Here is a 27,177-nt window from a genome sequence, read left to right on the forward strand (position 1 = left end):
ATGTATTTATTTTACTTGTGAGTAGAATACGGTTCTTTTAATAGATTTCTTAAGCTGGGAAATTGCGCAATGAGCGATTGTGTTCCTTTTTTATATACGTGCCTCGTTAATGAATGATGACAACTTAGCGGCTACATTATTGGATGATCTTTTTGATGACACATCCAACATACGGTTCCTGTGAAAGGAGTGTTACCTGCATACCCACAGTGGGGAGTGTTGCCCACATGTGTGTCTAGACCTCTTTTGGGGTTTCCTTATCTGGTAAGCGTCCATTCCTTATTATATATGGTAGAGCATGGACAAGGGATCATTTGGAGCATTTTTGGAAGGTAATTAAGCACGTGTGGAGCACCTGTGTCACCACCAGCATTTGGAATTGTGATTCTTCTCTTTTCATTTAATTTACCAATTTTATACCACATTTGAAGATTTGGCATTTTGAATGAACATTATTTTAAGTTTTTTATGCTTTGCACTGACTAATTTATCATTTTGAATGAACATTATTTTAAGTTTTTTATGCTTTGCACTGACAAATTTGCACTTTTAATTGAAAATTATTTAATTTGTATACCTTACTTGGCACTTTATTTATCAATGCACATTTACAGCTTTACATGTACAGTGCATCCGCAAAGTATTCAAATTGCTTCACTTTTTCCACATTTAGATATGTTTCAGCCTTATTCCAAAATCGATTACATTTATTTTTTTCTTCAAATTCCTACAAACAATACCCCATAATGACAGCATGAAAGAAATTAGTTTGAAACCTTTGCAAATTTATTAAAAATAAAAACAAAAAAAATCCCATGTACATAAGTATTCACAGCCTTTGCTCAATACTTTGTTGAGACACCTTTGGCACAAATTACAGCCTCAAGTCTTTTTGAATATGCCACAAGTTTGGCACACGTATTTTTGGGCAGCTCTGACAGGTTTATCTTACTAAAACATCCCAAGGGGTATGCGCTGTGCCTAGTGCACCGGGCCTTTTTCTGTTTGCCCCAGTCTGAGGTCCAGAGTGCTCTGGAGCAAGTTTCATGAAGGCTCTGTACATTGCAGCATTCACCTTTCCCTCAATCCTGACTAGTGTCCCAGTTCCTGCCCTTGAAAAACATTTGTATTGGCCAGCTGATGAGTGGTGCCTGGTTTCCTCCAGACATGTCGCTTGCCATTCAGGTCAAAGAGTTCAATCTTTGTTTAATCAGACCAGATAATTTTCTCATGGTCTGAGAGTCCTTTCAGGTGCCTTTTGGCAAACTCCAGGTGAGCTGTCACTCTTTCACCGAGTGGCGGCTTCTGTCTGGCCACGCTACCATACAGACCTGATTGTTGGAGTGCCGCAGAGATGGCTGTTCTTCTGGAGGGTTCGCCTCTCTCCAAAGAGAAACTCTGGAGCTCTGTCAAATGGGTGCTTGATCACCTCCCTGACTAAGGGCCTCCTCCCCCGATTGCTCAGTTTGGCTGGGCGGCCCGCTCTAGGAAGAGTCCTGGTGGTTCAAATTCTTCCATTTATGGATGATGGAGGCCATTGTGCTCACTGGGATATTCAATGCTGCAGAATTTTTTCTGTACCCTTCCCTAGATCTGTGCCACGATACAATCCTGTCTCGGAGGTCTACAGACAATTTCTTGGACTTTATGGCTTTGTTTGTGCTCTGACATGCACTGTCAACAGTGGGACCTTATATAGACAGGTGCATGCCTTTCCAAATCATGTCCAATCAACTGAATTTACCACAGGTGGACTCCAATCAAGTTGTAGAAACATCTCAGAGATGTTCAGTGGAAACAGGATGTACCTGAGCTCAATTTTGAGGCCAATGTTTGTCATTGCAAAGGCTATTATACTTATGCACATGGGATTTTTTTTATTTTTAATAAATTTGCAAAAAATTCAAACAACTTTCTTTCACCTTGTCATTATGGGGTAATATTTGTAGAATTTTGAGGAAATTAATTAATTTAATTTTGGAATAAGGCTATAACATAACAAAATGTGGAAAAAGTGAAGCGCCGTGAATACTTTCAGAATGCACTGTATATATGGATGGATTTTCTTTTTTGCACTTATAGCACTTTAGTCTCATCAGTGTATGAGCACTATATGATTTTGATTATATAATACATGTTTGTTGGAGTATATTCACAGCGCAACACAATTTTTTGGGTTGGTGGGTCTGATGGCATTCATTAGATACAATGGCCTGTCTCCATATACTGTATAAAGAACACAAGAAGGTAACGTTCTCCCATAAAGTTTGCTTAAATCAGGGGTTGTAATCTTACAAGGTATAGAGGGCCTCAAATATGGCCCCTGATTTCTCAAAAGGGACATATATATTTATTATATGTAACAACCGAGAAGACAGTCATAAACCAAAGATGTATTAGAGGAAATGGTATGGGACTGTTCCACAGGAATGTTTGGAGACTAAAGTAATGCTGTATGAGACATTCGGAAACTAGAGACATGTTACATGAAACTGCTAGAGATTACTGTTATTAAAGGCCCCTTTGCAAATCAATGCTCCTGCTATGAGGACCAGCAAAGGGCCACATGTGGCCTTTGAGCCGCTGATGGGAACCAGAGGCTTAAATCCTTGTAACGTAGATAGAAATCCTGAAGGGGATATGTTTTTTCAATAATACTATAATAATAAATGATAACCATAAAGGAAATTCAATAACAACTTTCTTACACAATGAAAGAGGCACAACAGAGCCCTCTGCTGGACTACCGAAAACATGCAATGTGCAGAAAATCATTTCCGATGGTGAAACTGACATGAAGATTTATGGGATAGACTCAGACTAAGATATGAGATGACTAATGCCCTGCCTTTTAACACATGAACAGCTTCAGAAGATGCATGGCAATGGCTGAGCTGCCAGTCTTATCTCCCGATGATCCAAAACCCAGGTGGCAATATATAAATATTATAAGGACTATCTATCTTAATCTGATAATCTAATTATATAGTTCTAGGTAAAGGCTGGGGGGGGGGGGGTTAAATCAGTCATTTTGGGGGTTCTTCTGATGATATGTCTGCAAATGAATACCCACATTAGCTAATGCCATTAGGAGCTAATAGACTTTCCATTACAGAAAATGCAACAGTTCTGGAAAAATAATTACTAGTTAGGGAATGTGAATGGATATTTATTGAAGAGATACAGAAGAATCTTCAGCATGTGATAGTGTCGGATGTCTGTTCCCCTGCTCGCTGCCATGGTTCATTCCACCAGCGACGATAGTGTCCAGAAGTGATGTATAGAGGCCAGGCAGATGGGACCACAGAGAGCAGAGGTGTCCGGACATCTAGCATTCCCAGAAGTGTTGAATTCTGAAGATTCTTCAATAAGCCTTTGCTTTTCAACAGAACAAAGACTGGTGGCACAGGCAGCTGAACAGGCAAATATTTTCTTTGCAGGCAGGCCTCCCTGCTGATTATGCTTACCTTCCCCTTTACTCCCCCATTCTACCTACACTGTTCCATTTATCCACCTGGAGTGAATAAAAAACAAAACAAACAAAAAAAACAGGTACTTCCAGGTATAAAAGGAGAGCGTGAACCCTTCCTCCCATGTGACAGCGCTGGTGCTTTGTGATTGGTCACTCAGGCACCTGATGCTGTCGAATCGAATACAAAATATTAAATACTGGAAAAAAATTCAGTACCTAAGAAATTTGGCAATCCACCACTAGTGTTTTTAGGAATGAAAAAGTCTATACGAGGTGTACTTTTTTAAATTAATAGAGTTAAAAGAAAAACCCTTGTAAATAAAACAAAAAGAACTAAAAAAGAGAATACATTGAAGAATAACTTCCGCTAAACTGTGTGCATTCTAGAGGCATCTCAACATTAGGTGGAGTTAATTGGGAAGACCTTATAAACTCCACTTTGCTGACATCTCAGGGCTGCCAAGATGCCGTAGCTATTCTGGGACTGGCAGTAATGTTCTCCAATCATTGTGATGGATTGATGTCAGGCCTGAAAAGCTTCTGTTATCTATCATTTACATACATATTACATACATTAACAATAGAACCCTATTGGAAGGATAAATGTTACATTTAAAAGGAACCAAACTGGGATTTACATTCCTTGATGTATCAAGAGTTATTTTATTTTACCTTATGCACAAAATGCTTTACAAACATACTTTTGAATCCAGTTAATTTTGCACATTATTCATTATTCTGTATTCAGGTACTCTTGTAGTGAGATTTTATTTTCCATATAGATTTAAAAAAGCAACAGCAATGTAAAGCCAAACCAAACTTTTCTGTTTGTTCTCAAGTACTCCCCCCCTCTGAAGTAAAGTCAGTATTTGCATATTACAGCATTACATTTTGGAGCAACGTGGCATGGTAACCGATTGAAAAGTAGCTGCAGATTGAGGATACATCTATACATTGATTTTACAACATTTATTGAATATAAAAGTTGGCTTTGGGAGATGAGCCTATGAATTCTTACTGCGTGAACAAGTAACAGAATATCAGATGATAATTTTACAATAATCCAGTATAAGGTTGCATCAATACTGATATTGGTGCTGATACCAAGCATTTGCACAAGTACAAGCAAAAGTATGGTGAAATTTGAGCCCATACAAAATTAATTGGCTCAAATCACACTGCATGTTATCTCAACAGGAATGCAGTGTGATTCCTGTCCGAATCATATGCGATTTCCCCCACAGCCCCTGTGTAAACCCAGGCTTGTCATAGTGACATCAGCCTGGGTTCACATAGAAGCGGTGCAGGAAACCATATGCGATTCGGATAGGAATCGCACCGTTTTCTTGTTCAAATTGCAGATGGTTCTTTTTTAGGGGCGATTTGAGCCCATTCATTTTGTATGGGCTCAAATCACACCGCAAAGTTATCGGTAATCGGGGAGTACTTGAGCACAAGTATCGGTACTTGAACTCGCTGATAAAAAAAAAAAAAACAGTATCGGTGCAAACCTAATCCAATATGTACCCCAGTAAAAAGTTTGTATTTAGATTACTGTGTGCCTGCTACAATGTGAACTGTAACTTACATTCTTCTTGTATAAACTAGAACCGTAGTCTCCAGACTGCAACCCATGGGCCGGATGAGGCCCTTTGCTTGACTTTTTCCAGCTCTTGAGGCATTGTTCCTCCCAATGATCCAAGGCACTATTCTTCCCACTAACACCAACGATGAGGCACCAATACCACCACTGACCATCAAGCCTGAAGCATTGTCTACTCCCACTGACGATGGGGCATTTTCTACTGCCACTGGTCACAGTCTAAGCCCCCTAAAGTCTGAGGGAATGCAAACTGGCCCTTTGTTTAGAAAGTTTGGGGTCCCCTGAACTATAAGAAGGGAAAGCAATATGATGTTATTAAAATATAACCATCTTTTTCAAAAGGAAGAAGTTGCCACTTAATTGCTCTGATGTCATAGACTAAGGAAGTTAAAACTGAACTCCTTGCAAACTGCTACATACACAGCTGAAATGTGAATGTAACGGTTTAGTTGCCAAAGGATCTGATCAGCCAAACCGGTGATCCAAACAATCCTGCCAGGCAGAACTCACAACCTGGTCACTGATCTTTCAGAAGCCTGACCCAGGACCTGTCCCAGCCTGGAGTGGGTCAGTAAAAGGAACAGGAGTACACTGATGAGGGCATTCCTCTGCTCTTTCTACCTGTAAGCATGTTTACACTGTTAGACTGACAGAACTGTACTGTGTATTAGAGCCTTGATTTGATAAGAGTGCTGTCTCTTTTTATTTCCATTGTAAAGGCTGATCTGTGGGGATTACAAGGGTCCAATATCAATTGTGGGGTCCTGATTATCAGTATGCCGATACCAGTACTGTGCCATTATCCTGGAGCCATCAAAATGTATGCTTTGCTAACACCATACCTGTCTACTTTGCCTCTTGGTATCTACAACCAGAACCCTGGTCCCCACAGAAACTAGTTTGTCAAGACCTGGCCATCTTCTTTGCTCCACTGCTGCTTTGGAGTTTCTGCACACCAGGAGTTCCAAACCCCAAAAATGTAGCTGCAGTCCCCAGTAATCTGTAACATAGCTGTATGTATCACTGAAATATTTTCTAAAACACAACAAAATCAAACTTTCATTGCAAACTAAGATCTCTATTGCTTTCAACAGTGGACTTCAACCATTCTCAGCCAGGGTTTCTCAAGCATTTACTAGGGATTCCTTGAGCTGTGGCAGATTGACATCCAATTTGATGGTGCTTGCATAGTCATCGGGCTAACCCTACCTGGCAGAGCCAACAGAATGAGAACAATTATCTTTCCATCTGTCCAAAAAGGTAATATACTGACCACTACGGTAAGTGGACTTTCTTTTCACTGGCCCAAAAAATTGGTTTTAGCAGGGGTTCCCCAAAACCTGAAAATTAACTCAAGTGTTCCTATGAAGGTAAAAAGGTTGAGAAACGTTGGCATAGTTAAAAGCAGGTAATGTATGAGTAACAAAAAAAAAAATTGTGTTTTTAATAGAAAAAACTGGATGTAATTTTTTTTGTTTGTCTCCCCGTACCTTACATACACACACTGTCCATAGCTCCCAAGTTGGAACTTCCAATTTATGTCCCCCTTTCCCGACTCTTATTTGTGAAACTGAGCTTTTGGGGAGGAGGGGGGAGCAGGTCCCTGCTCCCACTTCCATTCCGGTTGCCTTAGGTGATCTGAAGCAGAAGTTCTCCTTCCCAAAAGTCTTCTGGGACACTAGAAGACTTCAGGACCAGTCAAAGAGCGCAGCGCCGCTCGCTCCTGCGCAGTGTGCACCCGGCTGTGAAGCCGAAAGCTGTCACACGCAGGTGCCCATATTGAAGATGCCGGTGCTGCCGAGGGAGGACACGGGGAGAACATGGTGAGTGCACCATTAGATCATGGGTCAGGTGAGTGTGTGTTTTTTGTAGCTGCTGACTTTAATAAACAAACAAATGACTGGAACTTTGCTTTAAGACACTCTGCTGCATACACAGATTTTGCCTGCATTTGTTACCTGATGGTGAAATATGGTACTGCAACACAACATCAAAATACAGATATATCTTATATTGCAACTCTTATTTTTTTTTTTACCAGGCTGTGGTCAAGCAAGTAGTTTAAACAAGAGCAGGATAGAATTGCTGTAGTTGTCAGTATGGAAATGCAGGAAGTTGGGACCCCTCCATGTCATTACACATACTGGGAGGACCCAACTTAAATAGGTGATTTTTCATATTTGGCAATCTACTTTAAAGAAGAACTCTGGGATCAGCAAAAAGACATCCCCCATTAGTACACCCCCTAAACAGTTAATAACATTTTGAAAATCCCTACCACTAAGGAAAAAAGTTGAATTGAGTTTTAATGACCTCCTCTCCGCAATTCAAACGATAACAGCATCTTCTCTGCCAAGAAGGAGGTGTAACAGCAGGGTGTACATCACATCCTCTCCTCTCTCTCAGCAGTAAAAGAAAACTACAGTTCCTATCAACCACAGGAAATTGTAGTGAATGTGGGCAGGTACACTGGGCCTGTACACATTGAATGTGTCTGAGAGTCTCAGTCTGCGCAGCACAGCAAGAGGGACAAAATTACATCACTGCTTCCTGGAGAAAGAACTACAGAAGGGATGTGCCAAGACCAGTGGCTGCAGCAATAGGAGGCATAGCAGCCACCGGTCTTACAAACAGGAAACCAAAGAGAATTATTGATTTAATTTGAACATAAATAGGCTATTTCAGAGCAACTGTGTGAACTAACAACACCAGATAATAATTACTTACTTGTATAAGTAGTATTCAGCCTGATCAATCTCTTCCCTTGATTTTATATTGTCTACAAACTGTAAAAGAAAAAATAATTATCCAGCAAAGTTGAAAACTCCTATAAATTAAATTAATTTGATAAGTCAACCGAACATATCTAACATTGCACACATTTCAAATATTCATCAATGGTAACTATTCCTCTTAGTAGCCATGTGAAAGATAACGATATTGCATTGTAGATTGGGGAAGGCATGCTTGATTGCCAATGTAGCGAAAAGCTGGTGTTTGCACACAAGATTTGGGACCCGCGTTTGGAACGACTTGAAGTTCCACTTAACAAAACCAATAGTGTGTACCTTGACCCAATTGTAACTGTAATATCATGGTCACCTCACCTCAGCAACCCCGATGTAAAAATACAGTCGGGCTATTCTGTGTCTATAACCACCATTTATATTATGAAGACTATACCTTGAAGTAACAGGCATCTACATGTATTTATGAAAGATGTTAACAGCAAGGAGAGATAAGCAGGCAGACCCGGGGTTACAAACAAGATAGGGTCTGTAGGTTTTGTTCATAATTTGAATTTGTTTGTAAGTTGGAACAGGTACAATTGTTTTAGTTGTACCTCCAGCCCAAAAAATTTTATTTACATTTTTTGGATAGCACAGGGAAGTTTGTTTTGCTGTCTGTGCCCCTGTTCAGAAGATTTCACCTCACGTTTTGCCGCTGTGGCAATTGGATTTTGAAAATTTTTGGGTTGTTGTAGAAACAAGGATTGTTTATTAAGCTTCAGTGGAGACACCTTTTTCACCATGATAACTCCTACAGGAGTGAATTTCCTTTCCAGGGGAAGATTTCCTCTCACTTCCTGTCGTCTCTCTGCGTTTGTAAGTAGGAGTCATTTGTAACCCAGAGACCACCTGTACTAAGAAATGTACCAATTCTTGTTGCAAATGGGCCAATATTTACTTTTGAAAAAGTAAACACCCCTTATAAAAGAGAACTTGTGCCCAGACTATGCACTCCGAAGTACCGTATTTATCGGCATATAACACACACTTTTTCCCCCTGAAAATAGGGTGAAAATCGCTGGTGCGTGTTATACGCCAATGGTGTATCTCGGAAAGGGATGGAGGGGGGCGAGTGCTGCCGGAAATTGCGAGCGTCAAGCCGAGTGGAGATGACGGCTCATGATTTCTGGCCTTCAGCTCGGAGCGGCATGCGGCTCGCTTGCTCAGGAAAGCTTAAAGCGGAGGTCCACCCTAAAGTGGACCTTCCGCTCATTGGAATCATCCCCCCCTCCGGCACCACAATTGGCACCTTTCAGGGGGAAGGGGGGTGCAGGTACCTGTACAGTACAGGTATCTGCACCCACTTCAGGGATAGCTCTCTGCAGAAAGGGGCGTAGATTACGCCCCTTTCCGAAAGTCCCCCACTGCCTGCTGGGAAACACACAGATCCCAGAGGCAGCGGGTCCATCCTTATTGCGCAGCGCGACTCGCGCATGCGCAGTAGGGAACCGGGAAATGAAGCTGAAAGGCTCCACTTCCTGATTCCCACACCCAAGATGGCAGCGGCAGCACCCGAGAGACGATCGAGAGATCGGCTTCGGGTGCCGACATCGCGGGCGCGCTGGACAGGTAAGTGTCACTATTTTAAAAGTCAGCAGCTGCAGTATTTGTAGCTGCTGGCTTTTAAAAAAAAAAAAAAAAAACGTGGACTCCCGGCGGACTCCCGCTTTAACTACAGTAATGGAACTTCCTGCACAGTGCCGCATCTGTATTCACAGATTAAATTATGGTTTCAGGGCAGTAATCAGCTATATTTGAAAGAAGTGGTAGAGATTCCAGTGCTCTACAGAGGTGAGAGAATAAGCATGGCATCCTTGGCTAGTTTGGGATCACTGTCACATCTCCTGCTAACTGGCTAATTCTTGGTGGATGGTGGAGCTGAGAGGCAAGTCACACCTAAATGCTTGCAACACATTGGGGTCAGTTAAGAGCACATGGGAGAAGTAAATGGAAGGCTGCAGATGGGCACAGATCTGGCTGCATTGATGCTCACTGACCTTATTTTGATTAAAAGTGGTTTATTTAAAAAATAAATAAAATCCCAAAACGTTTGGGGTGTGTGTTATATACCGATAGATACGTTATTTACATATTTTAAACCAGCATTAGAACATATATTAAAACTGGCCCTCATTCACCTCTGTAGCTACAAACATTACTAAGAAATATACCTTTGCTCTACCTAGAGAGTTAGTGATACTAAAGTCTTGTTTTTTTACCCCCCTTAAAAATGACAAACATATTATACTTACCTCCTCTGTGCAGTGGTTTTGCACAGAGCTGCCTGGATCCTTCTCTTCTCGGGTCCCTTGCTGGCACCCCTGGCCCATCCCCTCCTGTTAAATGCCCCCACAGCAAGCAGCTCGCTATGGGGGCACCCGAGCAGGGTCGCAGTTCTGTGTGTCCATTCAGAAGAGGAGCCATGGTTCAACCCTGCCCTCTCTCTCATTGGCTGACATTTGAAGCCAATGGCGTCGCTGCTGTGTCTCAGCCAATCAGGAGCGAGAGTCCTGGACGGCCGAGCACATCGCTAGATTTAGATGGGGCCCAGGTAAGTATTAGGGGGGCTAAAGGGGGCTGCCGCACACTGAAGGTTTATCTTAAATGCATAGAATGCATTAAGATAAAAAAACTTTTGACTTTACAACCACTTTAACCTTACCCTAATACTTTAATGACCATAGCGTACACACAAGTGTACGGGGTTGTAAAGTCAGAAGGTTTTTTATCTTAATGCATTTTATGCATTAAGATAAAAAGCCTTCTGCGTGCAGCAGCCCCCCCCCCCCCCCCCGCCCCTCTAATACTTACCTGAGCCCCATCTCTGTCCCATGATGTCCACGAGTGTTTCGGCTGCCCGGGAGTCTCCCTCCTGATTGGCTGAGAGACAGCAGCAGTGCTGTTGTCTCCCGCTACTTTCAATCAAAGACAGGTAGCCAATAAGAAGAGAGGGGCGGGCACGGGCCACAGCTCAGTGTCTGATTGGACACATGGCGCTGTGACTCGGCTCGGGTGCCCCCATAGCAAGCTGTTTGCTGTGGGGGCACTCAACAGGAGGGAGGAGCCAGAAGCATAGAAGAGGGACCCTAGAAGAGGAGGATCCGGGCTGTTCTGTGCAAATCCACTGCACAGAGGAGGTAACTAAACATGTTTGTTATTTTTATAGAAAAATAAAAAGAGACGTTACAATTACTTTAAATAAAAAATGTCACCCATCAAAGACAAAACATTGCTGGATTGACTAGTGAAGAATCATATAGTTGCACACTCAAATGACATCTTACAGCTCAAACTTATTATTATTTTTTTTTTAAATCAGTTAGCCTACAGGCAATATTTACTCACCTGTGCAACTGTAAGGGAGCTAACCGGAAACTTCCTTTCATAGTTCTTATCCATATTATTTGCCAGATTAACTGTGAAGACACAAACATGATTTGTTGAAAACGAGTACAAATTAGTTTCAAACTTCACTATTTTGAATTTAACTTGCTCTCTCATCAGTGTCCCCCAAGACTTCTACGTGGAGACTCAACGAGGCGCTCTAGAAAGATCCCGAAATTGCAGCAGATATTCTTAAAGAAATGACCCAGTTCCCGAATGGCTCACGCAGATATACTGCGGCGCAATGGCTCTCCTGGGTGAAACCCTGTACAGGTACGGCGGGGGATCCGATGCAAGGTCGGCAGATGCGATCGCTTGCACGTGTGTGTAGACACACAAGTCCCTATTCTGTCAGGGGAGAGGAGGCATATTGTTTGTTCCTACTAAGTAGGAACAACAATATATCTCCTCCCCCAGTCCGTCCTATCCCCATACAGTTAGAATATGCTGAGGGAACACACATTTAACCCCTTCATCGCCCCCTAGTGTTAACCCCTTCCCTACCAGTGACATTTACACAGTAATCAGTGAATATTTATAGCACTGATCGCTGTATGAATGTCAATGGTCCCAAAAATGTGTCAAAAGTGTCCAATCTGTCCGTCGCAATACCGCAAAAAAAAAACCCGCAGATCATCGCCATTACTAGTAAAAAAGTAAAATGCCATAAACCTTTCCCATAGTTTGTAGACGGTATAACTTTTGCGCAAACCAATCAATATTCGCTTATTGCGACTATTTTTACCAAAAATTTGTAGAAGAATACATATCGGCCTAATCTGATGAAGAAATTTGTTTTTTAAAAATATTTTTGGGGATATTTATTATAGCAAAAAGTAAAAAATATTGTTTGTTTTTTTCAAAATTTACGCTTTTTTTGTTTATAGTGCAAAAAATAAAAAACGCAGAGGAGATCGAATACCACTAAAAGAACGAATAATGCCATTTCTGTGTGGTCTTCACACAAATGCTATATTAGGAGAATCATACATAAACATGGTCATGCGGCCAAACAATGTTGCAATAAAACCTTGTCCGACCGCATGGCTCGACTCTATTCCTTAGAATGTCAACAGAGTCCAGACCAGAGCGTATCATTGAAATTGAACTGGTTAGAGTCTGGGAGGCCATAAGGGATCATTCTCTATGCAAAGCAAAACATGTACTGTTAAAGGCCCCTAGTTCTTTTTACGAATACAGAGATAAGTGTGGCCGCCTACTGGCCAATGCCTTATGCACCAAGCGCTCATAGACATTCTAGCTCTACTTTTGTTGTCGGGTTCTAAAGTTCATTCTTCTCCAGAACTAGCGGAGAGTTTCCACAACTTTTACTGAAAGTTGTATAATTTAGACCAACCTCCCACTTATGGTTCACCGCTCCGGAGTTTTTCGGACATCTGCGACTATTTTAGGGAATCCAATCTCCCTTTGTTCACTCGGAAGAACTTGAGGATCTCTCTAAGCCCATTACAGTAGAGGAATTTGCATCGGCCATAGCAGACACTCAGTCTGGTAAGGCTCCCGGCCCGACGGATTTACCCTCCCTTATTAAAAACAGTATCAGGACTCCTTGGTACCTTACTTCATCACTGCCTTTAAACACCATCTTAAACGGACACAGCCTCCCTGCGTACAAGCAAAATGCCTCTATTTCAGTGATCGCTAAGCCGGGTAAGGACCCAGTGCTATGAGTAACTATTCACCAAAAACCTGGCTAGGGGCAACACTATTCAGACACGGATCATCATAGAAACAGCAGAATGCACTAGTATTTCCTTTTGCTCCTGTCCACAGATGCTGAGAAGGCCTTTGACAGGGTGGCCTGGGCCTTTCTCCAAGAGATACTCAAATTTGGGGGAATGCCAGACTCCATCCTGTCTTGGATCTCAACCAATTATAAGAATCCCACTGCTACGATATGGGTAAATGGCTACGATTCCAGCCCCTTTTCCCCATCTCAAACAGCACCAGACAGGGTTGTCCCCTGTCTCCCCTACTCTTTGTTCTCACTATGGAGCCTATTCTACAACATATCAGAGGTAATCCGTCCATCCGTGGCATTGAAGTCGGCAAATACCAACACAAAGTGGTGGCTTATGCAGACAATCTCTTATTTTATATTACTGAGCCTCTTACCTCCTTATTACAGGAGTTGAAAGTAGCTTGTCTAAGTTCACTTACTAAAATCAAAAGCCTTAAATATCTCTTTATCAGACATTACCAGAGCAAGCTTATGCCCTTTTTTCCTGTTCAAATGGGCTGTCCCTGCAAACCTAAATGACTCAACTACCAGTCTTTCCTGTCAACGCTAACAGCTGATCTTAAAAAGTAGGACTCTTTGGCCCTTTCCTGGTTTGGCCACTGTAACGGACTTAAAGTCTAAGTAAACCCCCCTATCTACCAAGGAAGCTGCCATCTTGGACTCTGTTTAATCTACAACTGCCATGATGCTGCACATGTGATCAGTTATGACATCAGCCATTGCATGGTTTGACAGTTTGGTTGAGAGCACAATCAATGGGAGTGTTAAATTTCCGGCACGTGCCGGAAATATAACTGTTCTATGGATGGGTTTACTTCCGCCTTAAGATGAACGCGATGACCAGACTCCTGTACTTATTGCAGGCACTGCCGGTAAAAATACCTAAAAACCTTTTTTCACGCAGTATGTTCAGTATTTATCAAATTCATTTGGCAGGGTAAACATCCATGCCCTTGCAGAGCATTACTGTTACAACCTAAGCTGAATTGTGGTGTGGGTTTTCCTGACCCGGCCCTGTATGATACTGCAGTGCAAATGACCAGGGCTGTGGACTGGTACTGATACCGTAACTTGAAACTCTGGGTATCGCTGGAACCACTTCCTGGTCTACCATGGGCAGGGAAAATCCAAGTTAACCATTCACCTACTCATCCGTTGATTGGCTCCACTTTAGCGGAACTGGACAATTTTTTCCGATCATCTTCACTGAGCAGTTTCCCAGCCCCAATGACTCCAATTGTTGCTCACCCAGGGTTCATACCCAGTCCCAATCCAACTTTTTTCGCAAAGCTCACAGGGACTTCTGAGGGCCTCTCAGCTCTTACGATCTTCTGGTTGGAAATCCACAGAGACTTTGCTGTCAGGGCAGGCTCCTCTTAAATTGGATCACTGGAGGACTACTCAATTGTCGCACTTTCTTGGATCGTTGCCTAAACCTGCCCTTTTTTGCCCGTAAGCTCCACTCTTTCTATGAGCTTTGCTTGGGCGAGGGCCCGATCTGGAGTTCCTGATCTTATAAATCTCTGCTGAATCTCCATGCCCCTAAAGACCCCCCATTGTTAGCAAAATGGGACACATGCACGTTACCTTTAACTGAACACCAAAAATAATGCATACTTTTTTTTTTGCACAGAAATCCTCCCTATACAGTAAATATCAGGAGACCACATACAAAATGATGACACGTTGGTTTAGAACCCCATCAGTTCTGGCAAATATATTGCCTTATCAGACGGATCGCTGTTGCCGTTGTGGCCTCCATTCGGGTATCCTCCTACATATTTTTTGGGAGTGTCCTACGCTTGCAACTTTCTTTCTGACAAACCAGTGCTTATGCTCATACATAAAATCACTGACATTTCTTTACAAGATAATCCAGCTGCAGTCCTACTTAACCTTACCCCATTGTCAAGGAAACGTTACCCCAAATATCTTCTCAAACATTTCCTTAATGCTGCATGGGCTTGCATGCCACCTCTAAGGAAGCAACATTCGGCTCCAACGGTGGCCCAGTGGCTCGCCAGATAGAAGGACATAGAACAAATCAAAGATTTGAACTCCGCTTTACAGGATAAGTCGGAGGAACATAAGTCCAGATGGTTTTACTTCTCTGACAAATTCCTCAAATATACCTAAGATTCATTGTCAGTGGTCCCCACTGCTTGACTGACGCTGTTGGTCCCTGCTCCTATGGAGGTGACCCCTCCATCCCCCTTCCAACCCTCCCTAGCTTTCCTCTAACATCCCCCCCCTTTTATTTTTCTCTCTCTTGCCTCTCCATCTTTGTTCATCTGCTTCCTTTCTATTTCTTTTTGAAAATAAATAACAGTGTGTACAGGCATGTGTTATCTACCCTGTTTTAGACTTCCTTCTATGACGTGATTGGGGTCACCCCCCCCTCAAACAAGCTTGCCTTCAGTACAACCTGCTTGAAAGGTTCTATACATGTAGGCATGATTGTTCTGTATTCCCCATCGCATTTAAAGCTTGCCTCGATCTTTTGCAATACAGTACGCAGTTTTGGTTGTGCCTTATAAGCTTGATACAGATTGATTGTACTGAGAAAAAAAAAAAGTATTTCCTAGGTGTAGGCACCAAAGCTTTGTGGTATTGTGTGGTAGACCCCATACACAGTATTCGATTTTCTGAAGATTTTCATCTTCAGATTTACCAAAACCATGTAGTGCAAGGGCCTGCCTGATTGCATGCAAATTGAAACTCTTAAGGTCTGTACACATGAAAATCATCTGGGAAAATTCGTTTGACTAACTGCCAATTTTCTGATTATTACGGTGCTTTCGACAGCCGATTTCACTTTTTCGTCAGACAAAAGTTGGATGAACAGACTAGTACATTTTTGACGAACGACAGCTCAACATGGAAAGTACAAATACGCATGATCGGGATCAAGGAACTACCCAGAAGAGTTTGGTCTTGTAAACTACCATTCATAATCTAAAATTAACATTCTTGATGCGACAATTGATGAAATGTCTAAATGCAGCGCACATTCTCATCTTCTTTAATGGGATAATAACGAAGCTGCTTTGCTGGTGATACTGATGTAGTTATGCCAAACGTATTTTAAAAGACATTTGTTTCGTAGCGAAATAAATAATATTAATATTATGGTTGTCGTTAGATTTTTTGGGGAAGTTACCACAACACCATTATCACTGAGTTTTTAAGGTCAAAGATACAACTATATTGGTGTCCCTTGTTAATTTTCCATTATGTTGTTTATAATGTAACTGCCTACTCCCAAACTGTCATTTGAAGATCAGGAACAATCTAAAAATCGAGAATCAACACTCACCAAACTTCTACCAACATGAAATTAGCAGAAGGGGCCCAAAGGGTGGCGCTCGAGAAATGAACTTCCTCTTTATACTCTCGCAGTACGTCACTACGTTCGTGTTTGTCGAACGACAATTTGCGGATAGTTAGAATGCTAGACAAAATCCTGCAAATGCGGTTTTGACAAAAAATCAGACGCTCGGTCGTACGACAATTGAACCGTGTGTATGAGGCTTTAATGTTTGACCTCATATTATATAGTTTTGGTAAATCTGAAGACAAAAATCTTTAGAAAATCTATTAGTGTGTATGTGGACTTTTCTGTGTGGCAGCCTGGTCTTGGGCGATTATTACTAAGGACTCCAAATTCAGGGTGAGCACCAGGAATTATTTTAATAGAAAACGCAGATTTCAATATAATGAAAATTACTTGTGAAATTGCATGAACATGACATAGATTACATGAGATTTCAGTGATTGGGTTTACATTTATTTTAACAAAGTTACTATGTCCATAGTACTATGTTACTATGCTCTGCCAAACCTGCACGGGTATCCTCTTGGGGTGACCTTTTCCATCTAATTTCCAGCATATTCTGAGGTTTAGAAGCCTGCTGTGGATTCTAAATTATTTTTTGTTTTCATATGAATCTCACACACACCTGATACAAACCACAGGCTAGCAAGACAGACACCACACACAGGCCAGTCTGGTGCATCTCCTGGAGCGAGCATACATAGGAATGTGACAGATGGAAGAGGCCAGGAAGTGCAACGCTCTTCCATAACTCACACCAATAAACCCCATCTGTCCTTTCTTTCAAATAAAAGCTAATGAAGCCATAATTTGTTTAAAAAGCAATTCTGTTAGTCTGGGACCACTGTGATCACTGTAATCAGGATATCATTTCTAAATTATTCTTGTTCATGCTTGTAGTTTCCTGCAGTTTAAGCATCCCCTGTCACAGGAAAACTGCAGGGGCCAGGTAGAAAAATCCAAAACATTGAACTGCAGTTGCACTATATTATTATATTACATAGGAATGAAAGGTAATGCAAAAAAATGAAAAAAATAAAAATAAAAAAATATTATATATTTTAGTGCACCCCAAATACAAGAATTGCAAAACTTGCCCGCACTGGATCGCATGGTACAGAAGTACCATGCGATCAGGTTGCAGTGAGTTTCCAAAAGAAGTGTATGCACTACTTTTGGTGCGGTGTGATTCCAGCCCATTCAAAATGTCCAGAGAGCTGCATGTGAATCGCACAGGAACGCACAACGTGTTTCTGTGCGATATCCCGTGTGAGACGGCCCTCAAAGTGGAATTAAACCCTCTTAGCCTTTACAGCCAAGGAAGTTGGCATCCAAGCCTCTTTTTTGATCTGCATTTGTCAAGGTGATTCACATGTGATCAGTTTTGACACCAGCCATTTGATTGCCTGACAGTTCTGTTGAGAGCACAAGCAACTGTGAGAGTTATCATCTATGGCATGCCTTTAATGTTGCTATTCTGGGAAATTGTTAAATCCATTCGTTTAGTTCCACTTGAAAGCAGAATTAAATAAAAAAATAGCTGACAGGTAGGGCCTCTTCTGTCATTAATGCCTCTCTATGCCTATCAGCAGTAATGTATACTGAACTGCACATGCGCAACTCAGCGTACATTTACAGCACCCCCCATGTTCCATGATGATGTGTTTAAGCGTGGATGTGACATCATCACAGCCCGGGCCAAACAGACTGATCCCAGAAGGAAGACCAGGAGAAAAGGGAAGCACCCGTGACAGCACAGCGCTGGTGGACATCATTTGACAGATAATTTTGCCATTATGAGCCAACATGCAGTGCATACTAAACACATTATGGCATAAGGCTTGGGAGGGTCCATTTATAAAAAAACAAGTAAAATAATAGAGGAGTTTAATTCCGAACTAATTCAGAACTAATTCAGAACTAATTCAGAACTAATTCAGAACTAATTCAGAACTTTAGGCAGAAGCAAAATGTTTTGCCTGCAAAGGTATCTGTATTTCTGGCCATTCGGTCCGGAGCAGAGATTACACAGCTCTGCAACACAGCACAGTCCGGTGAATGACACTACTTTCTCTATTACAGCTACCATATATACTCGAGTATAAGCCGAGATTTTCAGCCTCTTTTTTGAGGCTGAAAGTGCCCCCCTCGGCTTATACTCGAGTCATCGCCGTCTGCCTGCCCGATCAGCGTGTCGAGCAGACAGACGGCGGACATTCTACTATTCAAAAGCCGCGCCTCCCTGTCTGTGATAGGCGGAACACTCAATTTCCCAGCAGTCAGTGGTCCGCCTATCACGGACATCCGCTCATCCTCATACTACGGACGAGGATGAGAGGATGTCCGTGATAGGCGGAACACAGACTGCTGGGAAATTGAGTGTTCCGCCTATCACAGACGGAGGCGCGGCTTTTGAACAGAGGAATGGCCGCCGAGGCACCGACGAAGAGCGGCGATCCTGGCATGGCAGAAGGACGGAGGCTCGGCACGGGACGGAGGCACGGGACGACGGAGGCTCGGGACACAGGTAGGCTGGACACACAAGGCTGCACGGACACACACACACAGGGATGGATGGACACACACACAGGGATGGATGGATGGACACACACACAGGGATGGATGGATGGACACACACACACAGGGATGGATGGACACACACACAGGGATGGATGGATGGACACACACACAGGGATGGATGGATGGACACACACACAGGGATGGATGGATGGACACACACACAGGGATGGATAGATGGACACACACACAGGGATGGATAGATGGACACACACACAGGGATGGATAGATGGACACACACACAGGGATGGATGGATGGACACACACACAGGGATGGATGGATGGACACACACACAGGGATGGATGGATGGACACACACACAGGGATGGATGGATGGACACACACACAGGGATGGATGGATGGACACACACACAGGGATGGATGGATGGACACACACACAGGGATGGATGGATGGACACACACACAGGGATGGATGGATGGACACACACACAGGGATGGACACACACACAGGGATGGACGGATGGACACACACACAGGGATGGACGGACACACACACAGGGATGGACGGACACACACACAGGGATGGATGGACACACACACAGGGATGGACGGACACACAGGGATGGACAGGCATGTCTCACCCTCGGCTTATACACGAGTCAATAAGTTTCCCAGTTTTTTTGGGGTAAATTGGGGGCCTCGGCTTATATTCGGGTCGGCCTATACTCGAGTATATACGGTATATTCTGTAGAACGAATACAGTGATGTCCTCTCTCACTCCCCATCTTGTAACTGAACACTGAAAGTGCAGCAGTAGAATGAAGTTATCCTTCTGCCATTTACTCTTGTTGTCAAGATATTTGCATTGGCTCCCAGTCCTGTCCCTCCTTGTCCCAGTCTGAGAGCTGCAGTATAAGGGACTGAATCAGGCTTATACCAAGTCACATTCATGTACTTACTCTGGTTATAATACAAAGTACATTTATTGGCTTACTGAGTACAGAGCGGAATTCATTTGTGTTTTTAACACATTTTTTACCAGTTAGACATGGTATGACAAAGTGAGATCACAGCTAGAATTAGATGAATGACAGGATCCACCAATGAGAACAAAGCTCTAGAAATGGCTTCCTACCACATATTGACTGTCAGCGTAGTGGAACAGCAAGCAGGATCAGGAACCATAAGGGATGTCAGCCAAGCAAGTCTTCAACAGGTACACAGGAGAGAGTCTCTGGATGTGTTGACCAAGGCAAAGGCAGAGAGGGACTGAACTGAACAGGTTAAGTAACCAGCAGGACCGATGAACAGGATATCATCATCAGGTGAGTCACTGTGGAAAAGATTGAAGCTGGCAATTAACTGACAGCTGAGTGGCCTCCTCTCAGAAGGGCTGAGCCCAGCCCTGACGGTACCCCCTCCTCAACGACCCCTCCCCCTCAGAAGACTACCAAGTTAGAGAGGAAAATGTCTATGGAAAGCACGGAAGAGGACAGAGGCATGTACGAGGATGAGACACAAGAGCGTTCCAGCAGAGCGTATCCTTTCCAATGCACCAGGTACTGTATGTGCCCACGGAACCTACGAGAGTCAACAATGGACTGTATTTCATACTCCTCATGGTTCTCAACCTGTACTGTGTGAGGATGTGGCACCGAGATGGTAAAGCAGTTGCAGACCAAAGGTTTTAATAAGGAGACATGGAATGCATTTGAGATATGCATATTAGAAGGAAGGTCTAAAGTGTAAGCCACTGTGTTAATCCTGAGGAGAATACGGAAAGGCACAATAAACCAACGTGCCAATTTCAGTGAGTGGACACAGAATCGGAGGTTTGTGAGATGACTGATAGACCCCGTCTCCAACCTGGAAGAAGGCACAGGCGAGTGTCTGCGGTCAGCATGGAGTCTGTACCTATCATTGGCATGTCGCAAAGTCTCCTGGACTTGTGCCGAAGTGGAACGAAGACCACGGAGATGCTCCTCTAATGCAGGGATGCTCTGCAGAAAAAAAAGGAGTCAGGCAACATGGAAAGCTGGAAATCATAATTTGTCATAAACAGGGACAATCGTGAAGCAGAATTCAAGGCAATATTGTGAGAAAACTCTGCCCAAAGGTAAAAGGTCTGATCAGTTGTTATGATGGTCAGAAATATAGCAACGTAGAAACTGCTCCAAGGACTGGTTGGCTCATTCTGCGGCCCCATTAGACTGTGGGTGATATGCAGAGGAGAAAGAAAGCTGAATTCCCAACTGTGCACAAAAGGCTCGCCAGAACCGGGACACAAACTGACTACCCCATCCAAGATGATCACCTTTGGTAGCCCATGTAAGCGAATTATCTCCGGAGCAAACATGGAAGCCAGTTCCTTAGATGTGGGCAACTTGTTAAGTGGAATACAATGAGACATCTTCAAAGAACCGATCAACTAAGAGAGTTGATTCTTCCCAGAGTGGCAAGCAGCCTTGGGCGGATGGCAAGTCTGGAGCACGGCAGTACGGAGACTCTCAGGGACAAAGCAGCAGTCACAAGGTTTCTCATGGACCTGAGCAGCAAGAATTTTGTCACCCATTAAAAGATTGAGACCCCTATAATCAATACAGGGTCTCAGTTCACCACTCCTCTTCTTCACAAAGAAGAAACCAGCACCAGCAGGAGACGAGGACTTGCGGATGAATCCTTGAGAAAGTGCGTCTGCAACATACTCCTCCATGGCCTTATCCTCAGAGACCAACAAAGGGTAAACCTGGCCACGAGGGGGTATGGCACCAGGTTGAAGGTCAAATGTGAAATTATATGACCGGTGTGGAGGCAAACTACCGACTTGACCTTTGTCAAAAACATCGGTAAAATCGCGGTACTCCTTCGGCAGGGAGGAGAGTGAAGAGGTGCATAGGACCTTAGCCACATTCTGGAAACATGTCTTGCTGCATTGTGGCGACCAGGAGAGAATCTCAGCACAAAGCCATTCAAAAGAGGGGTTTGTGCTTCTGTAACCAAGGATAACCAATAACCAGTGGAAACTTAGGTGAGGAAATAACTTGGAATTGGATAATCTCATGAAGAGCCCCTATGGCCATGTACAATGGAACAGTCTCAAGAGTCACATGGGCTGGCTGTAAAGGTCTCCCGTCAAGAGCCTCAATGGCAAGTGGAGTGATATGAAGCTGCAGTGGAATGGAGTGCTTAGATACAAAGGCAGCATCAATGAACAGGCCTGCAGCCCCAGAGTCGATTAGAGCCTGTATCTTGAGGGATGACTCAGACCAAGAAAGGGTAAACAGAACCAGGGGCTTATCCTTCTGGATAACTGGGGGCGAAACAACGCCACCTAAGGTCTGTCGCCTACATGACCCCAAGGTTCTGGCGTTCCCTGGACGGGTAGGACAAGACTTCAAAAAGTGACCTGCCTGGCCACAATAAAGACACAATCTCTTCCTCCTCCTAAAGGTTCTCTCATCTGCAGAGAGATATGTGAAGCCCAAGTGCATGGGTTCATCTTCACTGACCGACTCGGTGCCAGGAGGAACGGGAGGTGAGGAAGGCAAGGGTGGGACTTCAAAGCTTGGAGATGTACAGGAAGCTTCCGCAAGTACTCACTAAAAGAGAGTCTCTCTTTGAGTCTGGAGTCAATGAGGATGGCAAATGTGATCAACTTCTCCAGCTCAGTGGTTATATCTCGGGCTCCTATCTCATCTTTGATAGTATTCGAGAGAAATCGTGAGAAAAAGCAGCCACGAGGGCCTCATTGTTCCACACAACCTCTGCTGCCAGAGTACGGAATTCAATGGCATAATCGGCAACAGTTCTTGTGCTCCATTTGATGGACATGAGGCACTTGGCATCAGAAGCAGAGCATGCAGGAATGTCAAATACCTTTTTAAAGGAAGCCACAAACTCTGGGTAACTGCGGCCAACGAGTTTTTGCGTTTACCATAGAAGGTTTGTCCAGGCCAAGGCTCTCTCAGAAAACAAAGATATCATAAAACCTACTTTGCTTCTGTCCATGAGAAACACCTAGGGCAGCATCTCGAAGTATATCTCAACCTGATTGAGAAACCCTTTGTATTGAACTGGATCGCCCCCAAATCGAACCAGACATACCTCTTACAGAGGTAATACTCGAGGCAGGTGCCTGCACAGAGACTGAAGCAGCAGCAGGAACGGCATGCAACACGGGTTGAACTGGAGCAGCCACAGTGGGAGATTCCAGGTGAGCCTATGCAATTCAGGAGTGTCTGTAAACAGAGCAATGTAGTTAAATCATAGCCAGAGTTTGGTAAAAGGAACGGATAGTCAGACAAGCCAGGACGTCAGGGAGCCAGAGATCAGCATACTTCAGGACAGGCCAGGAAATCTGGAAACTGGAGAGTCAGCGTAGTGGAACAGCAAGCAGGATCAGGAGCCAGAAGGGACGTCAGCCAAGCAAGTCTTCAACAGGTACACAGGAGAGTCTCTGGATGTGTTGACCAAGGCAAAGGCAGAGAGGAACTGAACTGAACAGCTTAAGTAACCAGCAGGACTGAAACAGGATATCATCATCAGGTAAGTCATTGTGGAAAAAGATTAGAGCTGGCAATTAACAGACAGCTGAGTGGTCTGCTCTGGGAAGGAAGGGCTGAGCCCAGCCCTGACACTAATGAAGCATATATTGCGTCAATTTCCGGTATTACTGACGTCACTACCAGTCCTGTGGAACGCACGCCACAAATGATCTTTTCACATGTTCGGATCTATATTTGAAGCCTGTTCGATCATATTTTTTGTAAGTACCCACTCCCCTGTACAAATAAATTTATTTTAATGGTACTTCACTATCAGTTCCATTTTTTCTTCACTTTTGAATACCCGTTTTGTTCTGCTGATAAACTTCTTAAAGAAACTTTTGAATTTGAAGATCTGATACCACATCCATCATTCCTGGACACCATTACAAAGCTCTAAGTGTCCCACCAGACTGAAAAGCTGGGGGTCGTCACAATCCTGTGAGTGGGGACACATGAGGGGGTGTTGCACTCCTGAAAATTTCTGAAGCCTTTTGCTCTGCTTACCTTCGGATTGGAACACTTTTTGTCACTTTTCGTTTGGACATTATTTGGTCTAATATACATTGGGATATTTATTCATGGTGTTTGTGAGTGCTATATTTATTTTTATATGTTTTCCAAGTGATTAGCACTTTGTGTGTAGCAGCTGCATTTTTATTTTACTTATTTACTTTTTTACACCATTTAGCGTGAGTTTATACATTCAGTTTATATATTTTTTCACAAGGGCAGCCCTAGGCACGATCCCTGGTTGCAAAAAAGAAGCAAAGAACAAAAGAAAGAGATAAGGAAATAAGAATCAGGAAAGAAGGGAAGAAAGAGAAAAAAAAAGGGGGGGAGGGGAGAAAAGGGGACATCCTGCAGGAGGGGGAGGTGGCAGGTCTGCTCTCAGGTGGGAAGAGCATAGGACCACCAAGGTTATCATACTTTGGAATTTAGAGTGAGAATCATTATTTTTGGAGGACACTACCAAAAGGTGTAATTTGTACAAGAAACATGAATTTTAAATGAACACTGCCATCTGGTGGTCAAGCTGCATATAAGAATTGAAGATCAGAGGCATACACAGTGTGACCCACAGCAGTCAGGAAGAATTCTGCATCGGTGTGTACAAAACATACAGGCTTTGCATTGCATTTATGATACAGTTTTGCAGTTGCCTCACATTTTTAGTGCACTTAAGGCATGTTTTGTAGGCATTATTTATCATTTGTTTTATTATTGAGTTCCATTTATGTGTTTTCAGTGTGTTCAGGTATGTTTACATGTGAAAAAAATGCAGCATGCTTTATTCCTTTGTAAATGCACATGAAAGCACCACAATCATGAAAACTACGCTCAGTGAAATACATTCATTTTCTTTGCATATGCATTCATATTGGGTTTAAATGCACAAATACATTTGGTGTAAATGAGCCTATCGGAAAACCTCCAATGGATGGAAAGTCCCGCCATGAAGGAACAGAGAAGGTTTTATGCTTCATTCCTTGGAGGAGTGAACTAAACACTGCAGTACAAGGATATGAGAACTCACCTAAGTCATGTGGCTCTTTTTCCCATTTCTCCCAGGCACCGTCACTGGTATATGCCGAAGAAAGAAGAAATCTTTTCCCTGCAAAAAATAACAAATTCACTTTTAATTCGTTCAAAATGATTCATTCCAAGCATACAATGAGCACATGAACCACACATATTATTTTGAATGCCAAGATAACCATTTTATTAAAATTTCATGTGTGTAATTATTACAAATCAGGGAGAAGCCATTTATTTAGATGCACAGCTTCATGATGTATCAACGAGCACCTTCTGATTCAGAGATGAAAGCAATCTGTGAACGGATATTATCCAGCAAACACTGCAGTCGTGCCAATATGGGATCTATATACCCTACTACAGCCGCATCCCAGAAATGGGTCTCAATGGGTCTGAATCTGACTGGAGACAGTAAAGCACTTTGTAATCCTGATCCCCAATACAGGCTTTCCATACATAGCTTCACACTATAGGGCCCTGGTGCAAGTTACAAGCCAGGCTCCCTCACCCACACCAAAGACTACAAACATACACTATATTATCAAAAGTATTGGGACATGACCTTTAATGGCATCCCAGTCTTAGTCTGTAGGGTTCAATATTGAGTTGGCTCTCCCTTTGCAGCTATAACAGCTTTGACTCTTCTGGGAAGGCTGTCCACAAGGTTTAGGATTGTGTCTATAGGAATGTTTGACCATTCTTCCAGAAATGCATTAGTGAGGTCAGGCACTGATGTGGACGAGAAGGCCTAGCTCGCAGTTCATCCCAAAGGTGTTCTATCAGGTTGAGGTCAGGACTCTGTGCAGGCCATTCAAGTTCCTTCACCTCAAACTTGCTCAGCCATCTCTTTGTGGCCCTTGCTTTGTGCAATGGTGGGCAGTCATGTTGGAACAGGAAGGGGCCATCCCCAAACTGTTCCCACAAAGTTGGGAGCATGAAATTGTCCAAAATGTCTTGCTATGCTGATGCCTTAAGAGTTCCTTTCACTGGAATTAAAGTGGTTGTAAACACTTACAGACCACTTTTTGCTACAGGTAAGCCTATAATAAGGCTTACCTGTAGCTACCCAGGATATTTCCTAAACATGCACAGTTTAAGAAATATCCCTGTATTTGCATGTGCCGACATCATCGGCACATGCACACTTAAGCAAACTGAAGCAATGGCATGCGTGGGAGAGATGTCATCCCGGCTCCAGCCAATTACATTGCCGGAGCAGCAACACCCGGAAGTAACCCCAGGAGTGATGTCACCGGCCGGTGCTGTGTACGGGCACTGCAGCAATGGCTTCCATCTCAGATGAGTATTACATAATGAGCTAGTATGCTATGTCTTGCAGGTGTTTCATAGTTAGTAAGGTTGAATAAAGACACCAGTCCATCCAGTTCAACCTGAGTGAGTGTCTACAATTGTCCCTATCCCTGTACATTGCACACTTGCATCGGTCCCTACCCTCCAGGAGCCCACAATCCAAGGTCACCATTCATATAATAGGGCCAATTTTCGACAGAAGCCAATTAACCTACCTGCATGTCTTTGGACTGTGGGAGGAAACCAGAGTACCTGGAGGAAACCCACGCAGACACAGGGAGAACATGCAAACTCCAGGCAGGTAGTGCCGTGGTTGGGATTTGAACCAGCGACCCTTCTTACTGCTAGGTGAGAGTGCTAACCACTACACCACTGTGCTGCCCAACTACACCACTGTGCCGCCCGTGTTAGTATTTTTTTTTTCTTCAAAGTGGGTTTACAACCACTTAAACCACATGCCGACCGGGCCTATTCTGGGTGGACGTCAGTGGGACGTCCTCCCAGAATCTTGCTCCCGCACGCCCCCTGGGGCACGCACCCGGGAACATCCGTGATCACATATCACGGTAAACAGCCGCTGATAGCGGCCGGTTACCACGTGATCGCTCCGTCAAATGGTGAAGCGATCACTTGTAAACAAACTGGCGTCAAGTCATGACGCCAATTCCTCCCTCCCCCTCTGTACTGATAGGTACAGTGAGAGGGGAGAGGGGAGAGATGGCAGCAGCGCTGTGGGCTGGATGTGAAGTGCCCACAGCACTGCTCTGTGCCAAGAATCTTCAGTACTCTGCCCATACTCTGCAACAGTGCAATACTCGCCAATACTCTGCCAATAAATTTTAAAAGAAACAAAGAATTTATTATTTTTTTTTTTTTACCAAATTTTCAGTCTTTTTTTTA

The 27,177-nt window shown here is 43.4% G+C and overlaps 1 protein-coding gene across 1 annotated transcript in view; it reads right to left on the bottom strand.

Moving 5' to 3' along the window:
• The window catches only part of MRPS27 (mitochondrial ribosomal protein S27), a 167,150-nt gene that overhangs the window by 125,703 nt on the left and 14,270 nt on the right, over positions 1 to 27,177 (bottom strand). The window contains exons 2-4 of the mRNA XM_077462496.1: positions 24,965 to 25,042; positions 11,210 to 11,280; positions 7,803 to 7,861 (exon numbers count right to left, since the gene is read on the bottom strand). Of these exons, the coding sequence (XP_077318622.1) occupies positions 7,803 to 7,861; positions 11,210 to 11,280; positions 24,965 to 25,042 (208 nt within the window). The remainder of the gene's footprint in view (positions 1 to 7,802; positions 7,862 to 11,209; positions 11,281 to 24,964; positions 25,043 to 27,177) is intronic.

Source organism: Lithobates pipiens, unplaced genomic scaffold (genome assembly GCF_037356315.1).
Source record: "Lithobates pipiens isolate NorthernLeopardFrog02 unplaced genomic scaffold, aLitPip1_a1.2 Scaffold_3, whole genome shotgun sequence".
NCBI lineage: Eukaryota > Metazoa > Chordata > Amphibia > Anura > Ranidae > Lithobates > Lithobates pipiens.